This window comes from Phascolarctos cinereus, unplaced genomic scaffold (assembly GCF_003287225.1).
Source record: "Phascolarctos cinereus isolate Bilbo 61053 unplaced genomic scaffold, phaCin_HiC Scaffold_5;HRSCAF=322, whole genome shotgun sequence".
NCBI lineage: Eukaryota > Metazoa > Chordata > Mammalia > Diprotodontia > Phascolarctidae > Phascolarctos > Phascolarctos cinereus.
The window spans coordinates 53,681,955-53,704,621 of record NW_027555958.1 but is presented as its reverse complement, the minus strand read 5'-3'; the positions used below and the strand labels follow the sequence as shown (position 1 = coordinate 53,704,621).

The following is a 22,667-nucleotide window of genomic DNA, read 5'->3' as shown; positions in this document are numbered from 1 at the left end:
CTGGGCCTCCATTTCCTCATCCTTAAGATGAGGAGATTTTAGTAGATTATTGCTATGGTCCGTTTCAGCCCTAATATTTAATGATTCTATGAATCTGAGACAATAGGTGAATACCTAAGGCTCCCTGGGAACAAGTTAAATGAGGCTCCAGGGACCTGAAATGAGCCTTTCGTAGCCCTAAACTTCCTCCGCTGGAATGCCTGGGGCTAACAAAGGGCCTTCAGTCTGCAAAACCCATTGAGCAATTCGGAAGACAGTAGTAAAGGTAGATTTGTACATATGGTGTCATTATGATTGAGAGCACCAAGACAATCATAACACAGCTATTACACAACCCTAAGTCATTAGGCAAGAGAAACGATAAAACAACAGCACATGTGCCATAAATTCGGGGGGTGGGGGGTGAGGGGTGGGGTGGGGGTGTTGTGTGAGGAGGGCCGAGCTGGGGCAGATCTCCAGAGAAACTGGGATTGGTCCCTCCCCAAAGGTCCCTCCCCAAAGGACAGCCTGGAAAACTGGTTTTCTGGTCCCTTCTAGAACCCACGCTGGGCGTCACAAACAAAAACCCATCCGATAACAATTCAAGGAAAAAATCAGCTAAAAAGATGTTCTTATTTTAAGTAGTTGGGCGTTTCTAGATACTTCACATCTGTTCCCTGTTACAGCTGTTCTGGATGTAATCCCTAAGAATATGAGTCACCTTAAAATACAAGGTATTTCGAGGACTTCATTTCCCTTTGATCGTGCCTTCTTTTCTCTGGTAATAATTAGAATTTTAATGTGAATGGGGTGGGGGGGAGGTGCAGGGAATCTATGGAACCGAGTGCATTTAAATATTCAGTCTGACAAAAACCTGAAACCAGATTAATTGATCTGGGTAGTTGCTATTTTGAATGCTCTCTGAAACACATGAATCCAGGCTGCTGCTCCCAGGCTGTGACGCAAAGCAAGTGGGGTTTGCATGTTAGGAATGATAACCCCAAATTCCATGCTGGTTTTATGCTGACCAGAAGGTGCTTTCTGGGGGAGAATTTCTTCAGGGAGAAAGACTGAAGCTCCCAGATCTCTGCCACAGGCAGGGTTGTTTAGCTCAGCTCAATAGCCCAGAGACCAGGGTGATGGATTCAGTTCCTTTCAAGGCATCAGAACTGAAATCCAGCCAGCCTTCACATCATTGCCCCAGGTCACAAGGGGTTTGGGGTGACTGATGGCTCAAAGTGGAGACTAGGAGGGTATACTGAGTTCTACTGACCGGTAACACCACCCCCCAGTGGATCTGCTACAGTTAACTCGTTGATAACCATACTCACCTATAGGACACAAGCAAGAAAGATTCCATTAACCCTCCCTCCACTGTGGAGATATGAGATAAGTAAGACACACACACACAGACACACACACACACACACACACACACACACACACACACTGTATTTCAAACAACTATTCAAACTCCTGACTATTGAAGAATCCCAAGAGAAAATAATTGATAGATTTGGTATTTGGAATCAGGAGGCTCCTTTGAATCCTTTCTCTGCTGTTTATTACCTATGTGACCCAGGCAAGTCATTTAACCTACTTGGTCTCAGTTTCCTCATCTGTGAAATGAAGAAGTTGGACTTTAGATGACCTAAATCTATGATCTTATGTAGCATAATATAAGGCCTTTGGGGAAACTTGTGCTTTCCTGACCTAGGAGGTGGTGGTGGAAAGGGGAACCCCAGAAGCTTGAGCTTTCAGAAATTCTACAGGTTGGAATGGATTAGATGACCTCTAAGCTCCCTCCTAGCTCTGGAAGTCCTTGCTTTAGAGTACAAGACCAGAGGGGTAGAAGGAAGAGTTCTCGCCTAGGAATCAGGAGACTTCCAGCCCCAGTTCTGCCATTAGCTAGCTGTATGACCTTAGATGAGTCACTCTACCCCTATGGGCCACAGTTTTCTCATAAGTCGAAGTGAGGGATTGGAAGTAGAGCATCCAAACCTAAGCCAGAAACTTAGACGTAGGAAAGATAGCTTTGTGATTGTCCTTGGCGCTGTGATCCCTGTGGACCCGGTGGCTGGTAGTCTGCATAGGGGATGGCCCTGAGAATCTCTGAAATACCTTTCAACTCTGATTTTATGATTCTGTGAGCTGACACTGTTTTGGGCTCTGTTCTGGCTCCAAATCTGGTGGAGCATATCCCTTCCACTTAGTGAATTTCCAGTATACCAGGACCCTCAATAGAATCTGCTGGACCCCTCCTTTCCCTGCTGTTTGCCTGGAAAGCAGCTAATTCCTCCAAAGGCTATCAGGCCAACATCTCCTTGCCATTTACAGTAATCCCACCGTGACCAGGGTGACGGCTCTCAAATGACAATGTCTAGGGCCTTTCTCTTCTTTCTGAAATTACAACAGTCATTAATTAGCAGGCAAAGCCTTATCTCTCATATTGACACCTCATTCCCCAGACACGGGGCACCAGATCCCTCCCCTGGCCCCCCCACCCCTTGGCCTTCAGTTTCATCATTGCTCTTATCTCTGGCTATTGTTACCATTTTTCTAAACTGGCTTCCATGTCAGAAAAATCCATTTTGTTACAGTAATAGACATCCCTGCTAACAGATTGTAATTGAAAAAATAAACCAGGGAGAGGAAGCAAAGGAAAACCCTTTTCTTTGCCTTACTCCAGAAGCAGGGTGGGCTTGGCATCAGGGTCTGTCTGGGGCTTCTGGGAGACTGTTAGAGACAGACCCCACTCAAACACTACAGAGAGAGTTAACACTGCCTCTGAAGAGCAGTGCTCACATACAGAGATGCCTAGAGATGCAAGTCAACTCAGAGACAGCACTTAGATATAGATAGTGAGCAAAGGACCAGAAATCTCCAGAGCTGGAGATGGAGGTCCAGGCCCAGAGCTGAGACACAGAGTGACAAAGACAGAATAGCCAGAGACATAGAGAAATAGATGAGACACAGAAAGGCAGAGACTCAAAAGGCAGGGACCCGCAGATACAGAAACATAGATACTAACAAAGAGGCAAAGAAAGACAGAGATCTTGGATGTTTTCAGAGAACAGTTCAGGTCCACAGTGAAAAGAAACTTGGACCAATACTGTATAGCTGTGCCCCTCTGCCAGCCCAGGAGGCAGAGATAAGCCAAGAATTAAAGGTTAGGAGCAAGAGGAGGTCAGAGAATAAAAATTAATTCCCTGAAGCTTACAGAATCTTTCCAGGGTAGATGACATCCATACCCCAAACCCTGAAGCCCTTTCATTGGGTGAGTCCACTTTCAGTTCCTTCTCTCCTCTGGGAAAGTGAAGAGGCTGAAAATCAGCTCACAGACTACCAGGCAATTGGCAAATGTCCTCTAGAGTGGGCCAACCCTGGTTACCTCTGAAAAGCAAGGGTGTATGTATGTGTGTGTGCACACATGTGTGAGTCCCTATATGAAGGGACAGAAGAGAAGTGTTTGGAACAGCAGGGTTGGGAAGACGGGGTTGTCTTTTTCTGAGGCTCTCAGATTCAGTTCATTAATAAAATGGCCCATTTGGCCTGCAAATTCATTAGGAGAACCCAGTGTAATTAAAATTTCAGGGTTTTGGGGGGTTGAGTATTTGCTCTCTTTCACTTCTTCCAGAGATCCAGGCCCCAGCTACCAATGGGGATAATTAGCAGAGTCCAAACGGAGAAGGGATGAAGGTTCCCCAAAGAAGCCACGATGAGGGAAGACAATAGTGGGCTAATTACTGAAACACTGAGCTTTATGACTACGTGCCTGCTCTCACCATCATTAAGGGGATTCATAGACAAATAGAAGACTAATGTGAGGAGTTATATTTAATAGAGCTCTGGCTGTAATTTAGCAATTATTAGTATTATTGTTTTGGCAGATTGCAACAAAAAGCTTTCTGTCAGCTCAGCCGTTTCTTGTAGCCCTAAAGTTGGGGATCAAAGGGAGGGGCAGGCAAAGAGTGTGATTGAGAAACTGGAGGGGGAGAAGGCAAAAAAGGAAGAAAGAAAGAAAGGAAGGAAGAAGGGAAGGCAGAAAGGGAGGGAGGGACAGAGAGAAGGAAGGAATTGGAAGGAAGGGAAGGAGGGAGGGAGGAAAGAAAGACAGGAAAAAGAAGAAGAAAGAAAGAGAAATATGGAGGCAGGTAGGTGGCATAGTGAATAGAGTACTAGATCCAGATCCAGGAAGACCTGAGTTTCAATCCTGCCTCAGATATATACTAGCTGTGTGACCTTGGGCAAGTCACTTAATCTTTCCGTCTCAGTTTCCTCATCTGTAAAATGGGGACAATAATGGCGTCTACCTCACTAGCTTGTTGTGAGAATCAAATGAAATAATACATATAAAACACTATCTAATGCTAGCTATTATTCAAAAGAGAAGGAAACATGGAAAGACAGCGAAAGAACGTTCCTCTCCACCTACAATTGATATCAGTGAGAAAAGAGAGGCCCGTTTGGGTCTCTGGACAAGACCAAATTGAGCAAAGATTTACCTTCAGAAGCCACTAAGTCATAGGGTGGAAGTGTACATCAGGAAACCAAGAGCTAAAGATTGGACCTCCATACCTTTCCTCCTCCAAAGATTCCTTAATTTAATTCCTAACCAGAAGAAAATGCAATTCTTAGAGACTGCCTCTTTCTGAGGCAGGACCAGATGGAACTTTGGGTCTGCTCCTCCTGTGATCATATCTTAGTGATCGCCTTGGCATGTGACATCAACCCCAAAAGGTTCTGTCCCAACCCCTAACTCTAAACAGCCCAACTGACCCTCTGTGGATGGGGAAGAAGAAAGGAAATTGAAGACTTAATTCTACAACAGGGCATTCTTAGCCTGACATCCTTTGTGCTAAAGCAGAGGTTCTTAACCTGGCATCTGTAGACTTTTTAAAAAAAATTATTTTAATAACTTTCAATATAATTGGTTGCTTTTGTAAGTTCATGTTTTATTTTATGCTCATGACACAACAAAGGTTAAGAACCCCTGTCTCGAAGTTTCTACCACCTCTATGGGGAGAACAGAGCTTTTAGTCTCAGAAGACTACGTGTTCTAGAACACACCACTATCAGGTTATGGGTTCTAGATTCTGGAAAACAAAGCTCCTTCTGGAGAGGAAACATCACTCTTCCAGGTTCTCTAGGTTCCTGGCACTGGATCTCTTCTCCTAATTCTTCAAGGAGCTATGATTTCATAATTCTGGGCTGTTTCTCTACGAGGCAGATGACAGCCCCTCTCCAGATGAACAGTTTTAGAGAGCTGCTGGAGCCAAAAACAATCCACATCGTATGGCCAGTCTGAATTTAGGCTGGCTGGTCCTTAAAAGACAGTCTGTCACTAGAGTGGTACTTGAAGAATTCTTTTCAGCTTAGTAAAATCTGCCAAAGTTTGTGTTCACCTTTGTGAACCTTGGGTCTCCTCCATGCCATATGAGGCATGTGAATAGGACTAACAGAGGTCTCTACTTCCAGAAGGTAAAATTGAAAGTGCCTTTCTGTAAGACACTGACAGAGCTTCTGGTCATAAAGTTATGGAAATAGGGATGTGAGGTTTTCTTTAAAAATGAAATTGTTTTAAATTCTTTTTTTAAAAATGAAATTGTTTTGCATGCAATTTGCCATCACCAACTAGGAAAGCTTCTCTATGTTAGAAAGGGCCAAGTACAAAGACAGGGAGGTGAATAAGAAGTTATTTCTGGAGTCATTAGACAAACGAACAAAAATCACATTCTACTCATTACCACCAACAGCTACTACCAAGTCCTTCCTAATCTGTTCTCTCTGATGGACACCAAAACAGACTCTGAGGCCTAAAGAACCAGAGAAAATCAGAAGTGGGAAGAGATTTTGAGATGGAAAGCTAAGCCCTAATCAAAATTGCAGGGCTATGCCCTAATCAAGCCCCCTCCCTCAGTCCCCCAGCTCTGCCTGGGGCTGTCAGTGACTCAGCAGAGCTAAAGTTACCCCCAAGGGGAGAACTCAAACTTGCTTTCTGAATCAGCCAGGAGAACAATCCAGATTCACCTTCAAAACCTCCCCCAAATATTTGCCCTTCTCCCCACCCACCCTATTAGTTTAGGTCTCAGTCATCTAGACAACAGGGTGCTCTCCCTTTAAAAGCCTCCAGGGCAGAGCTACCATAAAGGATCCATCAGTGATTCCTCCATCTCATCTCCCATCCTCTGACTGTCAGCAAACTTTAACTCACATCCATCCCTCTGGCTGCTGCTAGTTCAGCTTCAACCCTCAGTGGATATGGAGGGCTGATCTTTCTCCTCTGTAGAAAAATGGAAATCAGTCATCCCTCAGCCTCCCCTCTCTGAGGAGGGTCAGTGAGAGGAAACAAGGTTCCAGAGGATGACAGGTGGCTTTGTGGAACAGGCCTCAAAAGGAGAGTGATTTTGAGAGGAAGCCTGCGATTGGAGGATTGGGAGGGAGGTACTGAGATATTGTAGAACTGGTGGAGGAAATTGGAATAATTTCAGGATGTATTTGTGGAATGGGGGTCTCCATCCAAGGTGTCTCTTTGGGCAGCATGCAAACTCTATCTACAAGCAACATGGAATTGCTGGGGTTCTAAGGGACAGGGTCCCAAGAGATTAGAGACAGGACATGAGGAAATATAGTGAAAAGAGAGCAGGCTTAGGACTGAGAAGAGTTGGGTTCAAATCCTTCCCCCATCACTTACAACCTATGTGACCTTGGGCAAGTCACTTAACTTCTCTGGGCCTCAGTTTCCTCATCTGCAAAATAAGAAGGTTGGGCTAGATGTCTTCTAAGGTCCTTTCCAATTCTAAGTATATGATTCTAGATGCTATACCACAATAGCCATCAGTATCACTATTACCTAAAAAGCATACATTGTCTGGTCTGACCATCCAGTTTTAATTTATTTATTGTCTAGAAGTTCTAACAGTTCCTTCTGCAGCAGTATCAACCCATTAATTAAAGATTCAGCAGATACGGAGAACAGCGCCCCCTTCCACCTATCGGGGCTGAACTAAGCTTGAGCTGACCCAAATCTTAGACGCAGCACCCCCTCCCAGTACCGAGTGAGTGATCCCAGCTCTCAGCCGCCGGGTCCTTTTGGATTTCTCACCTTTGACTCAGAGGAGCAGAGGCAAGAAATAAATGCCCAGGTTTCCACTCCTAGCTAGCACAGTAAAAACCCACCGTCGCCCTACCGAGGACTGGGCTAGAGGTTCTTAGCTTCATTTTCTCCAAGGGTGGGGGATGGGGATGGGGGAGCGTGGAAATTAAATTCCAGCTTCTGTCTCTTACCCCCTGCCCCACTAACTGGCTTGCACCTACCTACTAGCACTGTGTAGACAGACACTCATGCTGGCAAGGCCTTGAGAGATTTCACTCAATGCTCTACAATGACCCCCATCTCTCCAGGGACTTAGGAGAGGGAGGTGGGGGTTAGGGAGCTGAGACAGACCCCAGTCTCCCTTTCATCTCTGTAGAATTTCCCCACCCCCTCCCAGCCGACCCCAGTTCCCCACTGAGAGTTCTTGGCTACTCGCAGGTGGGGGGCCGATCTCGAATCTCCTCGACCCCTCCGAGTCCCCCCACTTTAGTCTTCTACCCTGCTGTGCCTCCCCACCAGATGTTGGAATCCGGACAAAGAATCAACATCTGCAGACCAAGGACTGCGAGATTGAGGTGTGGGGGTGACTGCAGGAAGCTCATCAGGTCCTCTGAAACCCAGGTAAACGCCCCCTCCTACTCTAGACCTAGTACTTCACCCCCAATCTTTGGCATCGCAAAGTCCCCCCATGGTGTCTAGATTGCCCAATTGCCCACCGTCTCGACTCCGCCGAGCCATTGCGGCCGCGCGCCGGGCCCCAGCGTAGGGGCTCCGGGCGCCGGGCTCCGGGCTCGGGACTCACCCGGCTCGGGTTCCCGCTTTGGCTCCGCAGCCTCTCTGGGGCCGGCTCTGGGTGTCGGGTCCTGGGGGCTACTGGAACTAAGGCGCCCAGTTCGGAAAGTCAGAGAGGCACCGGCTCAGTCCCCGCACCGGCCCCGAGTCCGAGTGAGTCACGGAGAGAGCGCGAGCGAGTTATAGAGGTGGTGGTGGTGGTAGGGGGTTGGACGGGGACGCGGAGACACCCTCCCCCCTCCTCTTCCCCCGCCCCCCCCCCCGCAGGGACGGAGAAATAGAGCCAGAGACAGGCATTGGTAGACAAAACCCGAAATCGAGACAGAGTCAAAGCAAGTTTCTCGCTACCACACGGGGGAGGGGGAGGGGGGGCGGCTAGTTGCACTTCCCGGGAGACAGAGATGTAGAAATAGATACCGAGACACAAACCTCTCTGCCACTGGGAAGGTCTGTCATCTTTGCCCCTGACCTTTCCCTGGGTATCTTGCCTCCTCTTTGTGGGAAGAGAATCTCCCCATCCTACCAAGGGAGGAAACTGAGGCACAAAGGGACTGCTGTTCCCTAGAGTTGCAAAGGGTCCCCGAACTAAACCCCAAGAGTCTGGCTCCACACTAGGGGCTTTCCGAGTCTCACTCTGAGGAAAGACACCTCCTCCGCTACCACCAGCTCCACTCCCCAGCACCCTTTTTCCTGACACTGGCAAGATTCGAATCCAGAGCACGGCACTAAGGGAATGGGTGGGAAGAAAGGTCTGCTCCTCCCTCTTCAATCTAAGCTTTGCTCTTAAGGAAGGGAAGGGTATCAGAAAGAGAGGCTCCAGATTAGGAAGAGGAATTGTGGCAGGGAGAGGTGGGGAGGGCCAAGGGTCGCCCAGTTACCTGTATCAGCAGAACTCGGACTCCGCTCCAGGGGCTGCAGCTCGAAACTCCTACAAGTCTCCAAGTCCAGACCCTGAGGGGGCGGCTGCCCCTGACATAGCGAGGCCAGGATTCCCAACGCCGCCTGGCACCTCGCCTCCTCGGACCCCCCACCCTGCTCATGCCCCGAACCCTCCCCCCTTCCCTGTTTAGTGCACTGTGGGTTAGTCCTGTCCCGCCCAGCTCCCTGCAGCTGCTCCAGGTCCCTAGCTGCTATCGGGCTGGGGCGGGACAGGGCGGGTCCTCTAGAAGACCCTCCCCCAAACAGCCCCAGGCGAGTCACCGCACTTGCATTTCCCAGTCTAGGCTTTTAACCACTTCTCTACGGGGTCTCCGCCCCTCAGCGAGATACAGACATCATAGAGAAATTCAGTTCCCGCTTGTCAGCACCCTCTGTGTTTAGAGTCTGGTTAGATCCTGGTCCGAGTACCGTGTCATTGGGGAGTGGGTTGGAAAGAGGGAAAACCTGGTGCCATGGAGGCTGAAGAAGAAAAAAATAAAGGGAGATTGCGCCCAAGACTAGTGAGATCCTAAGGGCATGTCTTGCCGAGAAAGGAACCCATGGTTCCCAGATTTCAAAAAGGGCAGAATTGAGGGAGGGGCTCGGATCGCTGGGCGAAAGAAGTTAGTTAAACTTGCGGTATTTTTTTTTAATAAAGAGGGAAGTCTATCATAACCCCAGGACTGTGGACCGAGGGGAGGGAGTGGGGTTCAGGGGCTTTTAGAGCCCCGCAATCCGCTGGTCGCGTCACCCACTCGTTGCTATGGCGACAGAAGGCATTGGCTGTCTCTCTCCATGGCAACGGGAGGGAAAAGTTTCAGGAGAAATGGTGGTGGGGGGGGAGACGACACTTCACCGGGTCATCCTTTTTCAAGTCCGTTCCCCTCCCTCGGCATCGAATCGCACCTCATTTCCCATTATCTTCGGGAAGCTTCACCATAAAGATTGAAATGGACCGAAAATATAACCGTAGAACTTGAGGTTAGACAAAACGAAGAACTTCCCTACAGTGTGAAGTGTGAGATGAAGCATCAGCTAGGGAGCCTGAACGAGTCTAGGACGTTTCCATCCACCTACCCCCTTCCCCTCTTTCTGGAGATAGATCTCTCAGTTCTGGTGAGATCCACTCTGCGGCTGTCTGACGGTATGGGTTAAGGGAGGAGCCACTCTGTCCAGAGACAGAGGCATGGATGAGACGTGGTGCGAATCTCTTCTTCAGCAGAGTACGATCCATTTTCTCGGAGTGGAAGCGAGATCTAGTGCCTGGCATTTGAGCCATGGTCTCCTCTTCCTTTCCTAGCGGTTGAAAGTCATTCTTTGGCGGTAGCATCCGGAAGCCACGGGTTGGCTTGTTCCCGGGCTGGTTGGGGGAGGAGGGTCTTTACTTCTAATTAGCACACTAATTGAAAGTGGCTCGGGCTGTGACTCACGTTCCGGAGCTTAGAGATTCTCGGCGAGAGCTTTTGGCGGTAACAACTGCACGCGCCATCTGTGAGCCCCTTCATCTCCCACCCCACCCCCACCCCAGGCAGACCCTTTTGAAGTGCAGGCTCCCCTCTGTGTCCCTCCTCCCACCACCCCATCAGAGTCCCCAGCTGGGTATGCAGTCCCATCGTAGGGGGAAATAGTTGGGCTGCAAGGACGGGAGAAAAATGTGGCTCTCTAGGTTTCCTGGTCGTCACCCAATCCGGGCCCCACCTCTGTCCAGGGTGCTGATTATCTTTGTCTCTGTCTCTGTCTGTCTCTCGTGTGTGTGTGTGTGTGTGTGTGTGTGTGTGTGTGTGTGTGTGTCTGTGTCTGTGTGTGTGTGTAAGAACAGCCTGGAGCTGAGTTCACAATGTGATTTGACTAGCTAGGTACATGATGACTGGGAAGGGACCACACTTCTGCCTTGGTCCTTAATTAGGAATGTTCCTGGGGCCAGGTCATGTTGGAGGAAGGATGTGGATGAAATTGAGAAACTAAAGGGAAGTGGTCGTGTTGCCGGAAGGTTGTCAACTGTAGCACACTCTGAAATCAAGGAAGTCTTCCCTCCTGGAGAGGAGGTCTACTGTCATTTTACTGTTTAAAGCCAGGCAAGGCTCTGTGTGTGTGTGTGTGTGTGTGTGTGTGTGTGTGTGTGTGTGTGTGTGTGTTCGGTATCTGGGAGTGTAACCCATGTCTCTAAGGCCCAACTAAGGTGTTAAGAGAATCTATCTGGATCTCCTCCACTTCCAGACCCTAGCAATCCAGAGGTAGGGATTCAGAGACTCACTGCCCCCACATCCCAGCAAACTGCTCATTAGCTTCTTCAGGAATGCAGTGTTTGTATTTATGTATTTATGAAAATTGGAATGGAGAGTAGTTCAGCTCATATTTATAGCAATACTACTGTTCTCAGATTTCTCCTCCCCTTCCCCAGTTACAGGGGAAATTGGGAGAACGAAGCTTTTGTTTTGCTTTTCCAGAGAGTGAAAAAACACAGGACTGAACCAACAGCCAAGGCCTGTGATGCAGGGAAATCAATATTTTGCTTACAACTAGTCAGGGAATTTGCATCTAAACAGAAGGCTAAGGAGCCTTTTCGGAGCAGATCGGGTGGCAGGAGCCACAGAGTGCAAAGAATTAACAGATAATTTTTCATTGTTCCTGGATTCATCCCCCACACCAGGCAGCTGGGACCTGCAGTGTCTCCTGCGGTCACAGCAGCAGCCAGGACCTGGTATTTCTCAGCTTAAATGTGAAAAAGCATTTGCCCTGGCACTGCTGTAGGAAAGGACCAAAGGCTCTGATGCTCCTAAGGTCATGTCAATAGCTATTGAATTTGGGGTATGTGTGTGTGTGTGTGTGTGTGTGTGTGTGTGTGTGTGTGTGTGACAAAGACATGGTGATAGGTAGGGTCTGTGAGACAGAAACAGAGTTTCTGAGATAATTCTTGTGCACATTTTAAAAGTCTGTGACTACAACAACCACAGTTTTGTGAAGGGGGGGAAGGAATGACCAGACCACATGGATTGTGGAGGAAATTGTGATTTTATCATTATGTGGAACTTCCAGTGTGGAAAATACCTTTCATTGAGATAGATTAAAACCCATCTGTGACTTAGAGTCTTGAGAGTGGGGTGGGGCAGAGATGGAGTTGCTTGTCCCCTGACCCTTACCTACCTACTTTGGGAGAATTGGGAGGTAGGGTGGGAAAGGAGGGAAAAAAGAACAGAAAGAAAAGGTAAGGGGTAAGGAGAGACTGAGGGCTACTGAGAGTTGCTTACACTGGCCTAGAAGGAGCAGAATGGATATCTCAGAGCCTGTAGCACTACTCCCCTTGCACCCTGTCTTCTTTCTCTCTCTCTCCCTCTCCACCTAATCTGTAAATTGTTCACAATCACTTACGGATGAACGTTTCTGAGTCTCAGATCCTCAGAGCAGATACAGAAAAGCCAAACCAGCCTAGGCATATTTCTGGGAAGTCAGCAGAATCTCAGGTCACTGTTGACCACTATTGGGGGGAACAGTAGAAGGGGCAGAGCTCTTCTCTTCTCCACCATCTTTACTCCCAGGCCCTAGGGGCAATTCTCTGATATACCGCTGGGCACAGAACCATCTTGTATTATCCTGTGAAGTTTTGCCAAAATAAAATAATATATATATTTTTAAAAAGAGCCCAGGTAGATAATCGCTGCTGTGGTGGGTGGGAAGAACAGTTTCTTTGACGTGAGCTGATGTGTCATATTGTCTTTCTCTCTCAATGTGATTTATAAATAGAGAGCCCTTACCCCCTCCTTCTCTCCCCTCTAAGCCCCCAGCATGGAGTTAAAGGGAACAGTCTGATGTCGGCACCTGGGATTGTCTAACATTTAGGGACACACACACACACACACACACACACACACACACACACCCCATTGAATTACAGTGCTCTGGTCTGAACCAAAGGAAAGTCCTGGCTTGCCTGGTGTAGTTTCTAGGCCCTCATCCACCCCTTATACCCTCATGGTGTCACACATACCAACTGGTCACTGGAGGCCACTTCTATTGAGGCTTTGTTTTTCTTTGAGAAAACATATATTGTGAGAACTGGGCTCTTAATGGGCAGATTTAAGACTTATGGTCTGCACACATTATTAATGGGAGTGGAAATGGTTTTGGTGTTCTTTTCTATTATGTCTCAACATTTGAGCCCTAAAATCAGTATATAGGTCTCAGGGTACAGGTGGAGGTGCTCACCTCTGATTGAAAGTGTATCTTTCCTCCACACCAGGCCCATCCAGTCAGCAGCCTACTACAAAGTAGACTTAGCAAATTCCCATAATCTAGCCCTCAAAGTGGAGTTTCCAGGGACCCCTCTCACCTCTAGACAAATTACAAAGGATACTTAAAAGGTCACAGAGTTAGCCTGGGGAATCTAGCTCTGGCTCTTTTCCATGAAGGGTCCCCAGTTCTCAACCCACACTGAATCACATTTGCCTGTCATTCCCCAGTTCTTCAATTCAGATGAGATCTGAATCCTCTGAGGTTTTGGTCTCTTGCCAGGCCAGCCACAGCCTGGAGAGGCAGAGCCTTCCTCGGGGAACAATGAGAAAGGATCAGAAGACAAGTTTCACATACATCATAGTCTTGCCTGCGGCTGGCCTTGACTCTGGCCATTCCCTTGATTTGAATTGATTTGTTTATTTGAGTTTTTTTGAGAGCTCACATCTATATAGTATTTCATAGTTCCAAATCACTTTACATTTATTTTCTCATGTGATTCTCATAATATCCCTATGTGGCAGATAGTGAAATAAATTATTGTCCCTATCTTATAGGTTAGAAAACTGAGGTAAGAGAGGTTGATATTCCCATTTTACAGATAAGAAGGGAGAAGTGACTTGTTCCATGAGACAAAGCTAGAAACTGGCCAAGTCAGGACTTAAATATAGATTTCAGGATTCTCAAAGTATACTTTGTAAGTGCCAACATTCAAACACAGATCTTCTGCCTCTGAATCCTGTACTCTTTCCAGTATATTATATAACCTGTCTTAATCTCAGATATGGATGACACCATTCATGTGAAAGAAGACTGGTAGCTAGATCCAAGGGGTCCTGTAGTTCAGAGAAAGAAGACACATGGTGACCTTATTCTTGAATGAGTCTTCTCCTGTTGGACTGAAGTCCTAGAGGGTAGAGTGGTGAGTTGGGGCTGGTATCTCTGGGCTGCTTCACATCGTCAATGTAACCAGTTTCCTGGAAAGGGCCAAGATGAGATTCTTGTAAGAACAAGGCCTCAAAGACTGGAATTTTCCCTAAGGAGCAGGGAGAGAGTTTGCAATGTCAGGACTCTGGCTGGTCTGCTAATGAAAATAAACCAGATAAAATGCCAGAGCTAATTAAAGTGACAAACCTGGAAAGGCCCTGTCAAACTGAGGAAGTCTTAATCTTTGATTTCAACAGAATTCAGGCAGCTTTGATGAAGCAGGCTTTTGATTGGTGGCCTAATGGACCCTGGAGGTAAAGGAGAGCTGGGTCCCCTGGAAAGAGCAAATCTATCTAGCCAATCAATCATTCCTGATTGTTCAAGGGTGAAGAACAAATGACTTCTCACCACCCAATCCCCAAACTTCTTTTGCATGAGACACAAGTTCCCTGAGTTCCAAATCCACTGACTTTGAGATGGACTAAAGGATTATGGAATAGTCAATCAAAAGTATTGATTGAGCATGTCTGGTGTGCAGAACCCTGGGTCAGGGACTGAAAGAAATAGAATATGTGACTTTTGTCCTGTATAACATAAATGAATTAATGGTCTGGGGAGTTGACATGTATTAAATAAATAAATGAGCAAACTAGAAGAATGCAATATAGCCCTAGTTTCAGAGGCTCCCTTTTGACACAAAGGGCCTGAGTACATTATACATGTATATGTATATGTATATGTATATGTATATGTATATGTATATGTATATGTATATGTATATGTATATGTATATGTATATGTACATGTACATGTACATGTACATGTACATGTATATGTATATGTATATGTATATATATGTATATGTGTATGTGTATGTATATGTTTGTATTTGTATGTATATTCTGTAGATATATATATATATAGACAGAAATGGATATATAAATAACAGAACATTTTATTTGATATATTAAATAATACATGTTATATTATATTTGATATGATAAATATGTGATATTTATAAATATACATATATATGTTACAAATTTATTTATAAATATGAATATCTATGTACACACATATATAGTTTTTCCCAACTGGTAGAACTTGAGAACTTTAATAAGGGTGATCATGAGTTCCCTTAAAAGCACTTAGACTCACAAGCTTCAAAATAGAGAACAATTTTATTTATACCATAAAGGTCACAGAAACAATATACATTTGAACACAAGAGAGTCAAGTGGACTTTTACATTGGACCATTTCCCCCCAAGGGACTTATGTGTTCCAATGACATAATACTACCTGGAGTAAAGTGCAAGATAGGGGTGAGGACATATTTCTGGGTCCATAGAGAATCATAAGACACCCCCACTTTCTGTAGATCATTCTTCCCTCATGGGACATATACATTCCTTATGACTTATAGTACTACCCTGGTGTTAGCAAGGGGAAAAACTCAGGGTTCACTCCACTTCAATTTTCTGCTTCTTCATTACTGCTTGTCTGGAAGCTCCACTCTGATGGTTCCTTCATTGATCTTTCTTCCATTCCGGGTCCTTGACATATTGTTATTTTTACAGCCTTCATGTGGCATTTCCTACTGTTTGTTACCTGTTTCCCCTAGAATCTAGATTTCAGTACAGTAGGACTATTTGTTGTTCATTAATTTAGTCATGTCTGACTCTTCCTGACCCCATGGATCACAGCATTCCAGGACCTTTTTTCCTCCACTATCTCCCAAAGTCTGTCCAAGCTCATGTTTGTTGCTTTCATGACACTATCTATCCATCTCATCCACTGCCATCTCCTCCTTTTGCCTTCAGTCTTTCCAGTCTTTTCAATGAGTCCTGTCTTCTCATTTTGTGGCCAGAGTATTTAAGCTTCAGATTCAGTATTTGTCTTTCCAATGAATAGCCTGAATTAATTTCTTTAAGTATTGACTGATTTAATTTCCTTGCTGTCCAAGGAACTCTTGAAATCTTCTCCAGCACCACAGTTTGAAAGCATTGATTCTGAAGCCCTCAGCTTTCTTTATGGTCTGACTTTTACAGCTATTGTGGTTGTGGTTTGTCCTTCATTCTCCAAGAGGACTATGACATCAGGAAGATGGTGCCATGATATGCAAGTGAAATGGATTACAGTGAGGGAGGGCTGTGCAAAGTCATCAGCCTCACTTTCTCCTCCAGAGCCATCTGGGTCCAGTGGCCAGATATAGATCAGGACAATTGGAGATGGCCCAAGATGCAGTGGGAGACCTTGGCCTTTTTTCTCACAGTCATATATTGCCATTGGAAAAACCATAGCTTTGATTATACACACCTTTGTCAGCAAGGTGATGTCTCTATTTTTTAGTATGCTGTCCAGATCATAGCTTTCCCTCCAAGGAGCAAGTATCTTTTAATTTCATGGCTGCAGTCACCATCTGCAGTGATCTTTGAGCCCAAGAATATAAAATCTAATACTGCTTTCATTTCTTTTCCCTCTAATTGCCAGAAAGTGATGGGACCAGTTGCCAGTATCTTAATTTTTTTTTTATGTTAAACTTCAAGCCAGCTTTATACTCTTCTCTTTCACCCTCATCAAAAGGCTTAGTTCTTCTTCACTTTCTGTCACCAATATATATTGTCTATACATCTGAGACTGTTGATATTTCTCTTGGCAATCTGCCAGGCAATCCAGCCTGGCATTTCACATGATGTACTCTACATATAGGTTAAATAAATAAGGTGACAATATACAGCCTTGTCATACTCCTTTCCCAATCTAAACCAATCAGTTGTTCCAGGTTCAGTTCTAACTATTGCTTCCTGATCTGCATACAGGTTCCTCAGGAGACGAGTAAGACGATCTAGCACTCCCAACTTCAAGAATTTGTTACATGTTATTGTGATCCACACAGTCAAAGGCTTTAGTATAGTCAATAAAGCAGATGTAGATGTTTTTCTGGAACTCTCTTGCTTTCTCCATAATCTAGCAAATGTTAGCAATTTGGTCTTTAGTTCCTCTGACTCTTTGAAAACCAGCCTGCCCTTCTGGTAATTCTCAGTTCATATACTGGTGAAGCCTAGATTGCAGAATCTTAAGCATAACCTTGCCAGCATGTGCAATGAATGCAGTTGTTTAGCAATTAGAATGTTCCTTGGCATTGCCGTTCTTTAGGACTGGGATATAAACTGATCTTTTCCAATCTGGGGGCCACTGTTGAGTTTTCCATATTTGCAGGCATATTGAGTGCAGCACTTTAACAGCATCATCTTTTAGGATTTTAAATAGCTCCACTGGAATTCTGTCACCTTCACTCACCTTACTGTTGACGATGCTTCCTAAGGCCCACTTGATTTCATTCTCCAGGATGTCTAGCTCTAGATCAGTAACCACACCATTGTGGTTATCAATGATGTTTAGATCTTTCCTGTATAGTTGTTCTGTATAGTCTTGCCACCTCGTCTTACTTTCTTCTACTTTCATTAAGTTCCTACCATTTTTGTGTTTTGTCATACCCATTTTTGCATGAAATTTTCTCTTAATATCTCTAATTTTCTTGAAGAGATCTTTTATCTTTTCCATTCTATTGTAGTTTCATGATGTGTTGTGGTGTTATCTCAAAAGAATTCATAGACTCAGATCATCTCCAACCCAAGGAAAGATATTTATTGAGAATTACACTTCTTAGGAAGCAGGCTGAGTTCCAAGAAGGAATCAGCAGCTTATCAGAGCAAGATGGGGATTTTTTATAGGGTATTTGATGCTGATTACACAATAGAAAATATGAATAATGTATGAATATTTAAAAGGCAGGAGTGATTTGACAAGGGATTAGGCAGTAGAGGATGAGTCCCAGCCTCAGTGGAACTACACATGATATTTCCTACAATGTATACAGAAAAACCCACTGGGCGGGCATGTATGTATGATAATGATATTGTAATAAGCCTCTCTATGTCATAAGTTCACCTAAAGGACAGCTTTTGCTATTACTGCACAGGTGCCTATTTAAGGAAAGTCCCTTCTGTTGTTTTAGGGTCCACATCCTGCTCAGGCATCCTGGAAGTGCTGCTTTCTCAATGGCTGGCTATTGTGGCCCTGTCTGAGATTATATGGACGTGGTTGTGGTTGAGTGCATGGACACACCTGCTGTTTCTATGAGGCCCAAAACAAAGTAAGACTATTGGGTCTGGGGGCAATAGCTAGCTGGGGCAGTGGCTGGGGCAATGGCTATGATTCCATCACATGGACACGTCTATTGTTCTAATGAGGCATATTAGGGGTGTTGGGTCTGGAGGCCTGTGATGTGGTTAAAGCCAGATTGTGTGGTCAAATCAGAACATGTCTACTATTCAGTGAGGCCCAAAAAAAAGTTAGAATACTGGGTCTGGGGGGCAGCTTTATTAGGATTCCATCAATTCTATTGTTTTCTTCTATTTCTTCTCATTGCTCATTTAAGAAAACCTTCTTCTAAAAAAAAAAATAAAACCTTATCTCTTCTTGCTATTCTCTGGAACTCTGCATTCAGTTGGGTATATCTTTCCTTTTTTCTTTTGCCTTTCTCATTCTCTTTCCTCAGCTATTTATGAAGCCTCATCAGAGAGCCATTTTACTTTCTTGCTCTTCTTTTTCTTTGGGATTTGTTTTTTGTTTCTGTCTTTTGTACAATATTGTGAACCTCTGTCCATAGTTCTCTAGGCACTCTACCTACTAGATCTAATCCCTTAAATCTATTCATCACTTCCACTTCATATTCATAAGGGATGCATTTCAATCATACTTATACAGTTTGATGGTTTTCCTTACTTTCTTTAAGTCTTAATTTTGCAATGTTAAGCTCACGATCAGAGCCACAGTCAGCTCCGGGTATTATTTTAATTGACTGTATCAAGCTTCTCCACCTTTGGCTGCAAAGTATGTAATCAATCTGATTTCAATATTGACCATCTGGTGATGTCCATCTGTAGAGTCACCTTTTGGGTTGTTGTTAAAAGAAGTGTTTAGTATATCCAGTGAGTTATCTTGACAACACTGCTTCATTTTGTGCTCTAAGACCAAACTTACCTGTTATTCTAATTACATTTTGATTTCCTACTTTAGCATTCCAATCCCCTATGATGAATGTGATATGACATTTCTTTCTTGGATTTTATTTCTAAAAGATGTTGCTGGTCTTCAGAGAACTGAACAACTTTGGCCTCTTCAGCATCAGTGGTTGGAGCATAGACTTGTATTACTGTGATGTTGAATGGGTTGACTTGGATTCAAACAAATATCATTTGGACATTTTTGAGATCATACTCCACTACTGCTCTTCTCACTCTTTTATTGACTATGAGGGCTACTCCATTGCTTCTAAGGGATTCTTGCCCTCAGTAGTGTATGTAGCGATCACCTGAATTAAATTCACCCATTCACATCCATGTGAGTTCATGACACACAAGATGTTGATGTTTATTTAATCCTTCCATCCTTGTTTAACCACATCTAACTTACTTTGGTTCACAGAGCTTACATTCTAGGTTCTTAGGCAATATAGATCTTTACAACATCAGACTTTCCTTTCATCACCAGACAGCTCTGTGGCTGAGCTTCCTTTTGACTTTAGCCCACCTGCTTGATTCTTTCTGGACCTACTCATAGTTGTCCTCTGCTCTTCCCCAATAATGTATTGGACAGTTTCCGACCTAAAGGACTCATCTTTCTGTGTCATATCTTTTATCATTTTAATGTTGTCCATGGGGTTTTCTTGGCAAAGATACTATAATGGCATTTCCATTTTCAGTGGGTCACCGTTTTTTAGAATTCTACTATCACCTGTCTGTCTTGGGTAACCCTGTGTGGCATAGCTAACAGTTTCATTGAGTCTCTGTTCCATGACAAGGGTGTGATCCAGGAGTGGGGAGTAGGGTTAGATGGGATGATTATACCAGGACTTCAATTGCCATTGTTAGATATCATTCACATTTCAATGTCTAAATGCTTCTAATCTTTTCTATCTTCTACTTTTAACACCTATACTCCATAGCACTCCCTCTTCACAGAAACTGGAGTAAGGTTATTGTCTTGGCTGTCACCTAGGTAGCTACAAAATCATGGGTAACTCAACTAATTTCTTCTAGCCTGTCTTCTTGAATGTAGAATGAGGAGCTAGATTACTGCTAAGATCTCTTCCAGCTCTGTCATTTTGAGGTTCTATGATACCAAGAGGAGGAAGGACATCCATTCTGGTTTGTGAGAACAGCCTTTGCCAAGCACCTAAGGCAGGGATAAGAAAGGCTTGTGAGAGAGATATTGAACAGATCGGAGCAGAGTCTGATAGGGTAAGCTGGCACATGAGCTTGGTGACATAGGGAAACCACAGTCCTCATTCATTCCACCATCTTTTGTTGAGTGGTCACTGCACTACTCTAGGTGCTTTGGGAAGGCACATTGGCATAGAAGAGAGAGTATGGTGTAATATAAAGAGCCTTGGATCAGGAATCAAAAGCTTGGGTTCTAATCCTGATTCTGCCACTAAGCAGCCATCTATCTGTCTACCATGGACTGATCATCTTTGACTGAAAGGACCCCATGATATTCAATAAAGGAACACTCCACAATAGGGGGAAAGCTCTGGTACTCTAATGAATGTTGTTGTCTGTGGCCTAGCCACACATATTCATAGGAGGCAATGATGTAATGAAAGGGTACTGATCTTTGAGTCAGAGTTCTTCTTTTGAACCTTCCTTATTACTCCCTTAGCTGTATCACTTTGAACAAGTGATTCAACCTTTAAGCCTCAGTTTCCTTAGTATTGTATAGTGGGAAAAGTGCTGAACTTGGAATCAGGAAAACCTGGATCCAAATCCTTCCTCAGACACTTTGCAAGCTGTGTGACCATGGGCAAGTCGATTAACCTCTCTGAGTCTCAGTTTCCTCATGTATAAAATGGAGATAATAATACCTATAGTATGAGTTAAAATGCATGGTAAATCTTAAAAGGCACCATGGCATAGTAGATAGAGAGCTGGCCTCAGCACCAAGAAGACCTGGGTTGAAATCTGACCATATACTGTCTGTGTAACCTGGTGTTAGTCACTTTGTCCCCCCTAGACACTTCTCTAAGATTATTAGTTATACAGATGTGACTGCCTGCACTGGTAGGGGAAATTTCTACTAAAAGGTCCCCTACACCAGTGAAATTACAAGTCTAATTTAAAAAAATAGCAATCAATCTTAAAGTGCTATATAGATGCCAGTCATAAAATGGGCATGAGAATGTTTATGTGATCTAGTACGTAGGTGTCACAGTGGATAGAACGCTGGTCCTTGCAGTCAAGAAGACCTGAGTTCAAATCCAGCCACAGCTACTTATCAGCTGTGTGACCCTGGGCAAGACACTTAACCTCTGTCTGCCTCATTTTCCTCAACTGTGAATGAAATAGGGATAATAACAGCACCTATCTCTCAGGTTCTTGCGAGGATTAAATGAGATATTATCTGTAAAGTGCTTAGGACAGAATCTGACTCATAGTAGGCCCTATACAAATGCTTTTCTTCTTCCCTTTCTAGCTCAAAGAACTGTTGTGAGGAGAACACTTTTTTAGCCCTAAAGGGCTACATAAATATGAGCTATTATCACAATAATAATAATGATGATGATGATGATGATACAAGCATAGTGTTTTCAAGCTTGAAAAGTACTATATAATGATTGTGTAAGGATAGTAGTGTGGGTATCACAAAATTAAAGTTACAAGGAATCTTTGAGGTTTTCTAGTTCAACCCAGTGATTTTAGAAAGAAGGGAGCTGAGGTCCAAAGAGATTGTCACTTTCCCCAAATCTCATGGGTGGCAAGCAGCAAAGTCAGTATTCGAGCATGAGTACTCTGACTCTGAGTCCACTCAGATGGATTATACCATGCAGTTGAATTCTCCTTTTATAGATGAGTAGACTGAGGCAGGCAAAGGTTAAGTGACTTGCCCAAGGTCACTCAACTAGTAAGTATCTGAGGCTGGATTTGAATCCAGGCACCCAGACTCCAACTCAATGCTACCATTGCCAAAATTGTTGTTATTGTAGTTGTTGTGATTGATGTTTATTATTATTGTTTTTACTATTCCTCTGAAACCCTTCAGTGGTCACTGTGCCCCAAGCCTCAGGTAGCTTGCTATAAATCTCAGCCCATGATCCAGAGGAATACAAATCACCAAAAAGAAAGCCACTCAAGAAATCCAGCCCCCTGGCTACCGGAGCTATTCTGCTCTGCTATGGGGAGCTTTCCTCTTCCTCTCTCCATTCTGGTATAATCAGCTGTGCAACCACAATTTAATGAGCCAGCCTGCAACATCAGCCCAGATACTCTGCCTCTCCTTCATGTGCTGCCTGCAGGCACCTCGAAATATAAGAGAGGCTGGGGTAACTTTGGGATATATTGCCCAGAGCTTCGGTTTGTTGCCCTTTAGATCATAAGATTTAGAGTTCAAAGAGATTTTAGAGATCACCTAGTAGTTTGATATATCAGGTTTCTAGATGGGGAAACTGAGGCCTACAAAGCAAGCTTGACTTACCCAATACCGTAGGAGTAAGTGGCAAAACCAGGACTGAAACTCAGACCCCTTGCCTCCAGGTTCAGAGTTCTTTTCACTACAACACATAGATTTGCCCCGGCTTCCCTAGCCCAATAACACTGTTCTGATCTTAGACATTACTTTAACTCTCTGAGCCTCCGTTTTCTCGTCTGTAAAAAGGGACACTCATT

The 22,667-nt window shown here is 44.5% G+C and overlaps 1 protein-coding gene across 1 annotated transcript in view; it reads right to left on the bottom strand.

Moving 5' to 3' along the window:
- SYT6 (synaptotagmin 6) overlaps positions 1–10,274 on the bottom strand; it is a 78,342-nt gene extending 68,068 nt beyond the window's left edge. Inside the window, exons 1-2 of the mRNA XM_078155503.1 lie at positions 10,216–10,274; positions 8,746–9,029 (exon numbers count right to left, since the gene is read on the bottom strand). Of these exons, the coding sequence (XP_078011629.1) occupies positions 8,746–9,029; positions 10,216–10,274 (343 nt within the window). The remainder of the gene's footprint in view (positions 1–8,745; positions 9,030–10,215) is intronic.
- Positions 10,275–22,667: the final 12,393 nt, after the last annotated feature.